General features: G+C 34.3%; 2 protein-coding genes across 2 annotated transcripts; one reads left to right on the plus strand and one right to left on the minus strand.

Annotated features, from left to right (window-relative positions):
* Positions 1-707: 707 nt before the first annotated feature.
* LOC133197509 (uncharacterized) lies at positions 708-7,383 on the plus strand. Its single transcript, XM_061333584.1, has 4 exons — positions 708-846; positions 4,469-4,781; positions 4,888-5,089; positions 5,171-7,383. Exons 1-4 carry the CDS (start codon positions 775-777, stop codon positions 7,320-7,322), a joined length of 2,739 nt encoding a protein of 912 aa, XP_061189568.1. The 5' UTR covers positions 708-774; the 3' UTR covers positions 7,323-7,383.
* Positions 7,384-8,329: 946 nt separating this feature from the next.
* LOC133196531 (ras-related protein Rab-22A-like) lies at positions 8,330-13,189 on the minus strand. The gene is made up of 7 exons (XM_061332405.1): positions 13,061-13,189; positions 12,714-12,793; positions 11,512-11,593; positions 10,628-10,699; positions 10,133-10,256; positions 9,765-9,857; positions 8,330-9,601 (listed from the first exon to the last, which is right to left on the minus strand). Exons 1-7 carry the CDS (start codon positions 13,094-13,096, stop codon positions 9,480-9,482), a joined length of 609 nt encoding a protein of 202 aa, XP_061188389.1. The 5' UTR covers positions 13,097-13,189; the 3' UTR covers positions 8,330-9,479.
* Between the last annotated feature and the right edge of the window lie 705 nt (positions 13,190-13,894).

A 13,894-nucleotide genomic window follows, 5' to 3' on the forward strand; every position in this document is an offset into this window, starting at 1 on the left:
TCGTATCAAGAAGTCTTGTTGAAATGAAGTAATTAAAAGTATTATATAATGTCTTTTATCTAACAATATATAATTTAAGAAAAATTAAATTAATTTTTTTTTATTAAAATAAAGTATCAAGAGCATGCCTGGGTTTGAGGAAACATTGATTGGGTGTCTGACCCTCTCCTATGTGATGGACAAATCTCAGAATTTACCATAGAACCCCTTCATCTTAGCTTGGGCATTTTTTTTACTCTCAAAAGTATTTTGTTTTGTTTAAATTATTATATGGTTGTAGATTTTTTCGCTTTGTTACAAACCCTTCGGAAATTTCGGGGGGTGGGGTGGGGGTGGGGGGGGGGGTCTAATTCTGCTTTACATCAAATCAGATATCCCCAGTTTATATAATTATACAAATACCAATTATGTCTCTGACATAATAACAAGATACTCTCATTACTGATGTTTACATTTAGCAAGGTGTTATTGATATTTACAGAAAGATAAAAGTTAAAAATTCTCGAAATTCCAACATAATTTCTTGTATTTATCTGTCTTATTATTAGTATGTAGTTGTACATTGTGTAGAAGAATATCCCCCTCTGTTGTACGTAGTGTGCCTTATACTGGTACGTACACTAACCCTGGTTTACCACAGTCGGTGATAACAAGGGGTCGATATAGCTGAAGGGGGATATCTCATGCAGGTATATTTTCATAATGCATATTAATGCAGTAGAGATAGGGGAACTATTATCAAACGAAACGTCGACACATACACACGGGTATTGAATGGAGGGAGTGCAAAAATGTGGATATCTTGAGGTTAAGGAACCATCATGTATCAAAGGAAGAAAACTTAAGGTAGATCATTTATAATTATGAAGAACTATTAAAAAATAAAAACTTAGTGTAGACCGGGCCTTTTATAATTTTAAAGAAAAATTAAACACTTGAGGTAGACCATTTGAAATGTATTATGAAACTATATTAATTAAGCTATTATTTTCGTAGGGGAAAAATAAATGTATTCAAATTACTGTGTTATATTGGCATTATTGCGTTAATCTTTTGAAAATATGTAAATATCCCTATTTAATAAGTATAGGAACAATTAAATCATCTATGCTGAAACTTATGAATATGTAAGATTCAGTCATACTGCATCTTAACTCTTGTATGCAATATCTGTATATAAAGAAAGAATGTTAAATTTCGGCCTCTGTACAATAAGAAGAAAACGACCAGAAATATTCAAGCACTGAATCGTAGTCAGGGGATTAACCAATGCTGAGAATTCAAAGTATATCCTCGTCAAATATAGTATATTTCATTATAGCATCAGGCTGAAATGTAATTTTGTAATTATTTTTTCCAACCTCTTATGAAGGTAAACAACGTTCCCAGGTACGTGTATCATTATTTCATGTTTCATGTATCATCATAATTTATCAGTCAATGTTATGCAAGCCACATTCGATACAACGTCAATGAATGATATAAATTAGATCATTTATTGATACCAATATCGTCCACTGTATGATCTTTGTTTTCTGTAAGTACAAATTAATGGATACATATTCATACACTCATGCTAACTTTAGTGATTTTATATCATTAGTGGTTAAAACAATACATTGACATGACTATATTCAGTGTATGCCTTGTGAATCTTTTTTCTTAAATAAACACAAATGTAAAGAACGCGATTTTAGTGTTTGTCCAGTGAATCCCTTTTTAGATTAGATAAATGTACATACAACCTATAGCCTGAAAATCTGTTTCTTAGATTTAAGGCCATTCCAAGTTTTTTTTTCTATGTTTAGCATCAGTGCGCCTTGGTTTTTGACACCTCAGAAAAAAAAACCCAAAATCAGCAGTCCTGAAATTGATTATTCTGGTCAAAATCTTTGAATTCTCTCAATTTCGCTAAATATTTGTCTACAATATGTCATATTAGTTACATTTTAAGCATTTAATACATTGCTTTTGCTGAAGAATAGATTTTTAAAAATAGATTAATGAAGTAAAATTTGTCGTCATTTTTATGACTATCAAGTCTGTGTTTTATTTTGTCCTGTGTGTTTTTTTGCGAATAGGTAGGTAAGCTTTTTAAAGATGGGTGGACGCTAAACAGAGAAAAAACTTGGAATGACCTAAATTGGTAACAGTACAAACGTGTAATTCACTGGTGAACAGTTTTTGAAAGTATTTAGTCACCTGACATAGGTTATGTCATGATTTCCCAAAAGGTGCATTTGGTTTACTTTTATTTCATAACGAACTAGTATATTTGACACTGATGCTGACACTGATGCCGTGTTTATCACTGTTTTCCTCCTGTATTCTTGTGATGGGTTGTAGTACAAGTATACGTAACCACTTGATGATATAACCACAACGATGCATCCAATTATATTCCTATAATTTTTACCATAGTGGACAAAATTGTACGTCACTAGTGGAAGACAATTACTATATATTCATGACAATTTGTATCACCACAGGATGTTGCATCCACAAGGCCCGATAACATGACTTGATTTTACGTGATCACTATATTTTATACAAAAAGGCCTCTTAATAATATCTTTGGTTTTGAAAAAAAATAAACCTTTTCTTAAATTTTACTCTCTAACATTTTGAATTTATATATTTTACCTAACTTTGTCGTCTATAAATACTGAATATAAATGATTGATACTGATTATAAATAAAAACAATGGTCGCACGGCCAATACACAACAGACCCTGATAAATTATCCTTCCCCTTCCATTCATTATCAAATTCACGTACACATCATGTATCCCTTAATTTACATATCTCCACTGATAACAATTGCAGTTGATTAAAGCCAATTTCTATGTATATATACTTGAGGCCATTGCCAAAATGCAGGTTACTGGGTCAAAACTCATCTTTGTTTAGAAGTTAGCTCTCTGAACTACTAATTAAGACATACATGTAGATATACATTAGGACTTCATATATATTTGTTTACTCCTTAAACAGATGTTTTAAAAATATTGAAAAGAAAACATAACTGCACAAAATGTAATTTTTTTCAGAATGATTTCAGTAGATACCGTAAATCTACCATAGTGTAAGTAATTAACTGAATGTATTTTTTAAGAAATATCAGAGAGAGAGAGAGAGAGAATTATATTTGCTACCCTTGTAAACCTCGCTCCAATATAAGGATCTGAGAAGTTCCTCCAATTTTAATTTTAGTCGCAACAAAGATCAAGCTCTAAGATCATGAAATATCTTAAGCTTAGGCCAAAATAAAAATTGCACTGACATAATTTTAAACAATTAAAAAAAAAAGTTATCTAAGATTGCATCATTAAACCGTTGTTATCTGCAAATTAAGTTTCAATTCACAATTAACAAATTAAGTCTCTCTGTTTCATGATCCCCAGGACCAGTTCTAGTTCAATACTATTTGCTCGACAATATGCCAATAAACTACACACAATGGGTATAGGCCATATCTTGGAACTTACATGTACATCATTGTGTTTGCTACTTGCCCAAATCATTTGTACTTGACTTTGTTGAACAGAACAGTTAATCATTTTTATTGCATGTATTTTGATTTGGAGTGGGGCTAAATACATAAAGTATCTTTTTTGTTTCCATGACAGGCCCGTAGGTACGGAGGATGGTGTAGTCCCCCTACTCCCTCCCCCTTCAATAATTTGCAAAAACAGTAACCACCCCCCCCCCAAAAAAAAAACAACACATTCACTGTTGTTCCCCCTCAATAATAACGTCTGATGACTCCGTCCTGTATATTTTCTTTATTTGCTTGTCAGAAAGAACTATGTGCAATATATGTATTTTTGCCCCAGCAAGTCATATTGCGAAAATTTCTTGAAATGTGCTGAATTGTATATATTGTATGAGAAATCTAACTTAACCAAAAATATTATAGTTTCAAAGTAAGTTATTGGCAATTTTTTGTTTCTATGACGTTACAAACTATTCGAATTTTGTGTTATTTCTCAGAAAAAGGAAAAAAATTGACAAAATCTGTTCAATTTTTACTATAAAATTTGTAGAGCGCAGACCTGCTCCAGAACAATATTTACACATTTCAATGATATTATCATTCTACACATTATATCAAAATATTGAGTTGGAGCAGACCTGCGCTTCGTGATTTTTACTCAAAATATGGACGTAATATATACACCTTTTTTTCTGTATAAATCATGGAAATGTTGAATTTACGTCATTTTCCTGATGTCATATCATGGCTTATAAAACTATTCAGTGCTTTGAAGTCTGCAGATATCACCGTTTTAGAATGTAATTATATATTTCTCCGTCAAAGTTTGATTTTGGGGGGCAAATATTAGTCATTACCGAATAAAGTCCTTTCTTTTAGGTTGCCTCCCCCACAAAAAAAAAATTGAAATTGGTTCTTACGGGCGTGTATGCACGAGGTCTAACAACCTTTTTTTATTTGTTTATTCGTAGACATGGAAAAGAAAATGGGCTGTCATGCAGGAAATGAGCAATTTAGCATCTGGAACTCTAGCAGCAAAATTGGATTTCTTTCTGAACGAGGCTTCTTCAAAAACAAATCCTCCATCAGCCGACAAACAGACATACCTTCTGGAAAATGTAACAGCTGTTGAACCATGTTCTTCCAAAACTCACAAACTGGCATTCCAGATCGTACAAACCACACCAACCCTGGTTCTTTGTGCACAGACACAAAAAGAAACAGAGCAATGGATATTGGCCTTCAAACAAATATTCTTGCCAAACCAGAGAATAACAGAAGAGGGTAAGTTAAAAAAGTTACATTGGTCATTCTAATTTTAAGCAATCTGTCCTGTTCAAACCTCTCATTTTATGCCTTTCATGCTCTCATAAAAAGTATTCCTTTTAAGATGGATTCCCTGTTACTGTTGTTACAAATGATGACGCAAAACGCTGCAACATACAGGGGGAATACCTTATGGTTGTGTCTCCGGAAGTTATTTCTATAGAAGGAACCAATGGTCAGACTGGAATGGAATGGAGGCTGGACTGTTTGAAGCGATTCCACATGGATACAAGCAGACAGCACATTCTATTTATAGAAAGTGGGGCGTAAGTAACAACGTTTATCACACAAGAATTGATACCTATGGAACTGTGAGCTATTAATGATCAGTAATATAATTTCTGTAGGAAAGCTAGCTGTGGAGAAGCAAAATTCGAGTTCCAGACGACTCTGGTACATGCGATATTACAGGCGATCAAGACTAACATCAACAAGGCAATCGAGATGAGGAAAAGGCGATCTTGTCAGAGTCAGGAGTCCCGGGACAGAACAATGTCAATGGAACGAGGATTTCACAACATTTTGTCGAATTCCGGACAGAGAAGTCGAGCTTCGTCTTCTGCAGAAAGCAACAAATCAGTGCCTAGCCCTGTTACCAACTCCCCAACATTGTCTCTCAAAAGCGCTCTAGAGAGAACTGCTTGCTGGCAAGAAAAGAATGAAAATTTCTCTAGACTTCGATGTAATTCTTTAACACTTGGAAGTAACGTTAGTGAAGAAAGATCAGAAGAAAATTCACATTCACACACAAGGAGTCTTTCTCTGCATGTTCAGTCGGATAAGAAATCTCCACATCAATATGATATTTTGACATTAACAGATAAGTCCAAATTGGAGATAAAACCAGAAATAGTTGCTAAAGTCTGTGTTGCAACAGAAGATAGTTCTAAACCACTGGAAGTCATGTTAGACAGTCATGGCTACAGTCACATACCAGCTAATGTTAAACACAGAAAAGACCATGAATGTGAAGCTGGTGCAGAGGAATCTGAAATTCCAAAGACTACATCGAGTTCAGATGTAACCGAGAACATTTCTCCCAATGTTGATGAAAGACCATGCATGGGCACAACCGAAGAACACAACACACAGAGTGATATGACCAGCGAAAACTTAGAAGAGAAACGTTCATTTTCTATCGAATCACACGATTCGGGTGTTTCTTGTCCTTCGAGTTACCAGACATCCACTGCAGACGAACAGGCCCATCGAAACAAGGAATCGTTCGATAGTGCTATTTCATATTCAGAAATAAGGGTCTCTATTCCGGAAGCAATCGTCGTCACCGACAGTGGTAATTCTGGGTTTACTAGATCTTTTTCACAGCCAGACAGTATGTGCTTCAATGAACCCAAAAATGAACGTTCAAACTCCGAACCTACCAAGACGGTAGCCTGTGAAACTGGATATGCAAATATGGAAAGTGAATACGAAGACCTTGATAAATACAGAAAGGACTTGAAAAAATTTTTGGGGATGAGCGATAAACCTCCAGAGGAGGTTCCTCCAAGTTTACCTGAACGTCCAGCAAGTTTACCTCCATCGAGGAAAGTGTTAACAGTCCCAAAAAGGAAAAGAGTCTCCTTCACTGCCTTTGGAAACAATCGGTCGTCCTCGTCAAGTTCAGATTCTGAAGATGCAGAGCATGAAATAGCAACAATCGCAAGTTGGCCTATAGGACAAAATACAGGTAGTAATGCTCTGTATGCTAGCGTTGAAAGAAATGCGAATGTTGTTGAAACGAAAACTTCAGAGTATGATCAAAATCTATACGAGACGATACCAGCAGCAGTTGAGGAAGAACACAACGAATCTCCAATTTCCTCGATCAAAACATGGCCTCTAAATCGTACAGCGAAAGCCAACTGTAATCGTTTTTATGAATCTAACGTTTCAATACAAACACCAGCATTTCCATCTGAGACTGAGGTGACAGATTCTAAACCCTTGTCAAAGAAAGACCAAGATGACATATCGAGAGATTTTCTGACTGGGGAAGCACCGCATATATCTTCCAAAGTGCTTCCAGTTTTGAACCCTACAAAGCAAGCACCTGTTGTGGACCTTTTAAGTGAGGATATACCAGACCAGTCCAAGAAATTACCTGTTTTGGACGTTATGTTACCATTCGGTTTTGAAGAAATTAAAAACAGTCAGCTTGGCACGGGAATGTCACAGGTAAAACTTAGAAGACCGGATGGAGCGGAAAACCCATTCCCAAACATAGCTCGCTATAGTGGAGCTATGGAAAGTTTTGCAGAGAACTCGAGAAATTCAACCAGGCGAAATTCTAACAATTCTGATATAGTAACCACAGAAGAAGGGAATTTTCAAAACAAAACTGAAGTTGATTGTGTTCAGGAAGAAAAAGACTTGATTGACTTTGGGGATACAGAATCGTCTTCTGATCAGAAACCTGACACGGAGGATGTTTATATTGCAATGGAAGAGAAGGAACCTATCTATGTAGAACCTTCACTTTTACAATCAAGTGATTGATGACAGTCATAGCGTTTAAGCTTGCAAGAGTCTTCACGATGAAGACTATCAAATGTATATAATGTACAAAATAAATATATATAATCATTATATCATATATGAACCTCGCTTTGTTTTAATTCTACCAGTGTATGAAAATAATATCAGAATCATGTGCATTTTTTAATGGGGACGATGGTAAATGTACTGTATTGGACACTATAAGATGTGCTTAATACACAATGTTTGCCAAACAAACTTATAAAGCACAAGTACCCGTCCTGAAACGTAAAGTTTCAGCCTTTTCCCCAAAGGTAGAAATTAAAAGTACATCAGAACAAGAGGTCAGAACACACACCCGAGTCAGCATTCTCTTCCTGACAATGTATCAATATGTAGATAATCGAAATTCCTTACTGTCATTTCAAAATTTAAGACCGTGGTTTCAACAATATACCGAGGCTTGATGTCAGCTTTGCAACTCCTTATTCTTGCAAATGTTTACATATACCTAATAAAACAACACGAATGGAATAAAACTTCCAATGATCGTCCTAACTTAGTTGACTACTCCCTAGGTCATGCTTTGAATTGATGATTGCGCACTACTATTACTACTTACCTTGCTCTTTCTTGAGATCTTTTTAACTGTTTAACGAACTCATTTCTTATCGCCATTTCCTAAGTCACGTGGTATCAGGGGGTGGTTGTCTCCCCTGAGTGACTTCCTCTTTTTCAGAATTTAATCTTTTGTTGTTAATTTAGCATAGAAATTTTTATTTTTATTAAAGGGCCTGAAACTCCACCCCTCTCCAACTTTTTGTTGCAGTAAGGTCAAACCATATGGTCAAAGACTAAAACATAAAACCATAGCGCTACAGTTCTGCAGCAAGGTCAAACCTGCATTAATTATCCGCCTGTCTTAGGGCAATGATTTGAAAAAAAAAATCAGTGTCAACTCTCTTCCTTTATCTATGTCCCAAGCTCCATCAAATTAGTTCAATGCAGCAAAGAAGAAAAAATATCAATCAAAACTTCATGTTGGTTTATTTTTAAAGGTTTATAATAAAAGTACAACATATAAAAACATTTTTAAAAACATAACCAATTTAGGCAGGTCAGTGGAATGTCTGATAATAAATAGCAATACTAATTGCAGAATATATAAAAACCCTGCATTTCCCTCCTCTGTTTCACAGAAGTTTAATAACGGTCATTTATAGAAAGAAATAGTTAATTATCCTTTTCTATACAGTATACTGCATTTACTGGCATCTTACAAGAAATACAATGTTTACAATTTCTCTTTAGTACATGTACCACTTCCATCCATTACAGGAATAGCTATAAGAGCAGTTAATTAAGAAAGTTAAAATAATTTTTTTCTGATTTAGTGATTAAGGAAAGTCTTTCTGAAAGAGGAACCACAGAAAGTCAATTAATTAAAAATAATGCCATTTCTACACTGATTTTTGAGAGATTATCAAATTTAAAACATCAAGTTGTTTTCCAAAAACAGATTTAGCCAACCTATATGTACATATTTAAAACAAACAGATATGCACACAACAAGAGAAAATGGAAGACATTAGAATTTAAAACTTGCAATTTATGGTTTGAAAAAATAAACCCAAAATTATTTATATTTGTTCCAAACAGAAAAGAACCATTGCATGAAAGGGGGGGGGGGGACATTTGCTTGAAAAAAGGATAGTTATTCAAAAGAAGTTTTTAATCTGGTTAAATATATGAAACTTTTTATAATAGTTATATAATCAGATAATTAAATCCCAGAATAACTCAGTTTTGAATTAAACATCAAATAAGTACATGTAAGCCTCTAAAGAGACTTTTATCAAAAGTACTGATGATAAAATTGTAAACTAATCTGAATAGTCACCCCCAAAAAAAATCATGCAGCAATGCAATTCTGATCATGTGAAAAAGGACTTCTTAATAACTATATCAACTGAGTTAATACAATGTATGTCTTCATACACTAGTAGTAGTACACATTCAATGTGTTCCAAACTCTATTAGAAATAATACTTCACATTATGCCTAAAATGCTTTCGATTGTACGAGATTTCATACATTAAAAATCTTCATGATTCCAGTATAAACACTTTTATAAACATTTCATGATACGTAAGAGGTATTTCTCTAAAGATCACTTCGTCATCTTGGCTTCTTGGATCCACAGCAGGAGGATTTTGTCTCTTGGTTTTTGTCCTGGTGACGTAGGTGTATAGTATTTCCTGGTCGAGCGGACACTGGGTCCTCAGGAGGAAGTCCGTCAGCTGAAAGTAGGTTGTGTCTCACATTGTAATTATACAGTACCAAACTAAAAGACGCTTCAAATTTACTGGTGCAATAGAGTGTTCACATAACATGACATAGTATTAGAGCTTTAACCAAGTTTTTTTAAGGTATTTAAAAAAAATGAGTACATCCACTACTAACCTATTGCAGTAAACAGCTGTGGTACATTAACTGCTGATAAAGCACTTGTCTCAATAAATAGGGCTCCTATGGACCGAGCATACTCTTCAGCATCTGAACCACGGAAATTGTGATTAATAAACCATGAAATATAAATCTGGAAATCTAAGTCTCCAAAAGTAAGACCCACACAGGAACATATAATAATCATCCATTCTACATGTAGGCTATATAATAGCTGCTTGGTGGGCTCAAGGATATTTTAACATACCCTATCATCATATAATTAACATCATTTCGGGGTTTACATATAAATTTTGACCATACATGTATTTAATGTACACTTTATTTATTAAGTACTGGTATATTTACCAGGTATATTTACTTACCACGATATCTGACCTCCCTCAGGTCACTAAGGTCACATTTGTTTCCTGCAATAGCTATCACCATATCTGGTGTGCCATTTCTTTTTAACTCCCTCACCCAGTCCTTTACAGTTCTAAAGGTGGCCTGTAATACAAATGTCACTTTTACTTTCATAATAAGAATCAACGAATCAATGAGCCATTTTAGTTCGTCTATGAAAGCAATGGTCTGAAACTCACTGGCTTTGATGGACAGGTACATTTACCTGCATAACCACAATTAAATGTTGTCAAATTGAATGTGACTGACTTCATTATTGTTGACAGATTCACTGAGTCAGATACATGTAAGAACTCTGTTAGCAACAGTTAATGAACAGTGTTCCTCATATGCAGCTATATCTAACTGCAGTCATGATTCACTGGATGACATTTTTTCAAAGAAATACTTTAAATTGCACATGCAGCATCAACACAGTTTTTTTTTAAAAAATACATTATTTCATAAATAATTACCTCCCTTGTGATGTCATACACAATTATGGCAGCAGCTGCTCCTCTGTAATACATAGGTGCCAAAGATCTATACTGTGAAACAAAAGGGGAATTTGTCCGAAATATGAATATTTTCAGAAGTTATAACTACAAATTGATTAACCTTTCTGTATATTTACTCATAATAGAATGTTATGTATCTAACTACAAATAAATTTTCCCATTAATAAATTGCCAGTTTTATTTATTTATGATTTTCAAGATTTATTTAAGTGTGTGCCAAAAGCAACTAGCCCACTGTCCATGATTTTGTTATCTTTCTGACCTTACCCTGGTTTGGTTATTCATAACTTGACATCCCGGTCGCCATGTAATAAATGGTTAAAAGTTGAGATGGAAACTGTTACTAACATAAAGAAATGCTTTGAGTTTATCAGTTTCCATGGAAAAATGGGCAGGCAGTGGGCCAAGACTCATATAGGAACATATTGTAATAAATGTTTATGGGGCATCAAACTGTATCCATGTGTAAAACAAAATCAGTTCATTAACATGATCAAATAACTTCACATAGATGCAGTTGTGTCACATGACAATAAAATGACAGGATATATGGTTGAGTTGATAGAAATTTAATTTTTTAAATTAAATATGAGCTTGTTAATTCAACCTAAAGTAAAGGTATGAAATAAAACCATATGTCATTCTATTTTTCACACTTTTAAGGGGGTTAGCAAAAATGATTCGGCTAGTAATATTTTGCAATTGCTAGCCCCACTGGGCTAGTGATGAAAAAAGTTTTTGGCGCATACTGTGAAAGACCATTAACTAAATAGCTTCTTCTCAAGTAGATATTGATACTGAATTTACAGTTGAGATCGTCTCTCTCCTGATTTGGGTCATACCTTTTCTTGACCTGCCGTGTCCCATATCTGGAATTGGTATGATACATCATACACCTCTACCCTCTTAGTCATGAAGGAAGCACTAAAAAGCAGCAATAATTATTCTCAGATTTTCAATAAAGTTTTGTGTGAAATATGAATACATATATAGAACACTTCTACAAGTAAATTTCTTTTCAAATTGAATAGTCTATATTTATCTTGATTTAAGTTGTATAAAATCACTGACTTTCCTGCATGTGTCCAACAAAGACAACATTATACATTTATTGACTGGGTTCGAGGGCAACAAGTGTTTTGTCGGACCCAAGAACCAAACTGTTTGCCTGAGGCCTTAAAACCAAAAACAAAGTTTAGTTTGAGGGATCGACAAATGTATTTTGCTCTTGAACACACTAAATGTTTTGCTATACATGTACCTTTTATTGTTTTGACATGCATGTATCTTGTGCTGCCTTCCATGATGTAAAATTTCCTTTACTTGACTGCTGTTAAACTTAGTCAATTCTGTCACTGATGAACACCAACGAATGCAAATGATATTTAGCTGATACTCCCCACAGTGTGACGTAAGCAGTACAATATCTCATGAACAGGTCCAATATCTCACTCCACAGTCAAACATCAATTTTTTTATGACCATTCAGTAAAACATTGGGCTTTTTTAGTATAGATTTTTTAAAGGTATAACAATTGCATTTGTTATACGTTTAAAAATTGTTTCCTACATTTCCAATGTTTTACTGAGTCGTCATAAAAAAATCAATGTTAGACCGCAGAGCGAGATTGGACCAGTCAACGAGATGTTGAACCACTTACATCACAGTGTGGGCGTAGTCAACTGTATCTTATTTGGCTGCATTCGTTGGAGTTTAACAGAACTTTACAGAACTGACCAAGTTTAAACCGCAGTGCGGGTAAACAAAATTTACATCATGTTATGTCAAAATAAAAAGTAAAAGGTATAACAATACACTTATTGACTGTGTTCTCAGGCAAAATGCGTTTTGTACACCCCTCGAACCAAACCGTTTGCCTTTGGCCTAACGGCCTCAGGCAAATAGTTTGATTCTTGGGTCCGACAAAATGCATGTTGCCCTCGAACCCAGTCAATAAATGTATATTATTAAATTAATTGACATACATGTCTTTCATTGAAGGCTGTGTCTATTTTTGCTTCCATGTACAGGATAAATACATACCCTATTGTGCTCTCCAATGCTGGCTTGAATGAATCATTGACAAACCTCAATACAATACTGGACTTCCCAACTCCCGAATCCTGTCCAAAAAACACGAACATGTACAAGGTAAACATCATTCAAACATACTTATAATATACCCATATTGTCCAAAGCAAATAAAGGAAAACGTTCAGCCTTTCAAGAAAAATGTTATTTATTAAAAAAGACAAATATAAGATATATAGGATATTTACAGGATATGTTTCGGTTTCAGATCCATTAATTGATTAATTTCTTACTTTCTCTTTGGTGTTTGGTATTTGTTTACATTATATAATCCAGCACCAAACTGTTCACAATCTTACCCCTAGTAAACAAACTTTTACTTCACGAACTGCCATTATTATCCGACATTTCTCTTCATTTAGCTCCTTTCACAAATTATTAGATTTGTTTTCATTTCAGTCGGATTAAGTTTAAACGTTAAGGTCTACGACTACCATTTTGCAAGTGCGTCACATGATCAACGGTATAATAAAGAGTGGTAAGAGTTATCGTCCTTAACCCTGTAACGCTCTCAAAAAAGAAGATGGGTGAATATGACGAGCGAAAACCCTATAGTGTGACAAACACGAAGGTGAAAAGTCAATTGTATCAAAAATTTCCTTGACATTTCATCCAACATTAAAATATACTTTATGTAAAATCTCTACAATCGGCAAAATCTCACAAAGATGCTTATGAAATATTATACACACACTCACATTATAACACTATTTTTCGATATGAGTGGGTCTTCGCTCCATTTTTTGAAATTTAATCCTCAAAGATTGCATAAAAATAAACATTTTCTGGTTTCCAAAAATATGGATCAAAGACCCACTATACCCTTAAAAAAAACATAGCATTCGCATCTTTTCCAGAAATACTTGAAGTCCATTAAGTCAAGGGTCATATCACAAACATGATTTAAATACCACTATTCATCAGGACTTGTGTAGTCTAGTAATTAGCGCGCTAGTCTCGAAAAAAAGAAGATATTTAGGATTTTTATTGCTAGGGTTCGAACCCCACGAATTCCACATTATAAAAGAATAAATTTTGCTGAGAAAATTTTCCTCAGAAAAAGTTTTGTTTATCATAATTTCATGAATTTCAATAATGAAAACTTTACTCTAAACACTAAATTCACAAATTGA

Source organism: Saccostrea echinata, unplaced genomic scaffold (assembly GCF_033153115.1).
Source record: "Saccostrea echinata isolate AGI-Se365-2 ecotype Australia unplaced genomic scaffold, CSIRO_AGI_Sech_v1 ptg000030l, whole genome shotgun sequence".
In the NCBI taxonomy this organism is placed as follows: domain Eukaryota; kingdom Metazoa; phylum Mollusca; class Bivalvia; order Ostreida; family Ostreidae; genus Saccostrea; species Saccostrea echinata.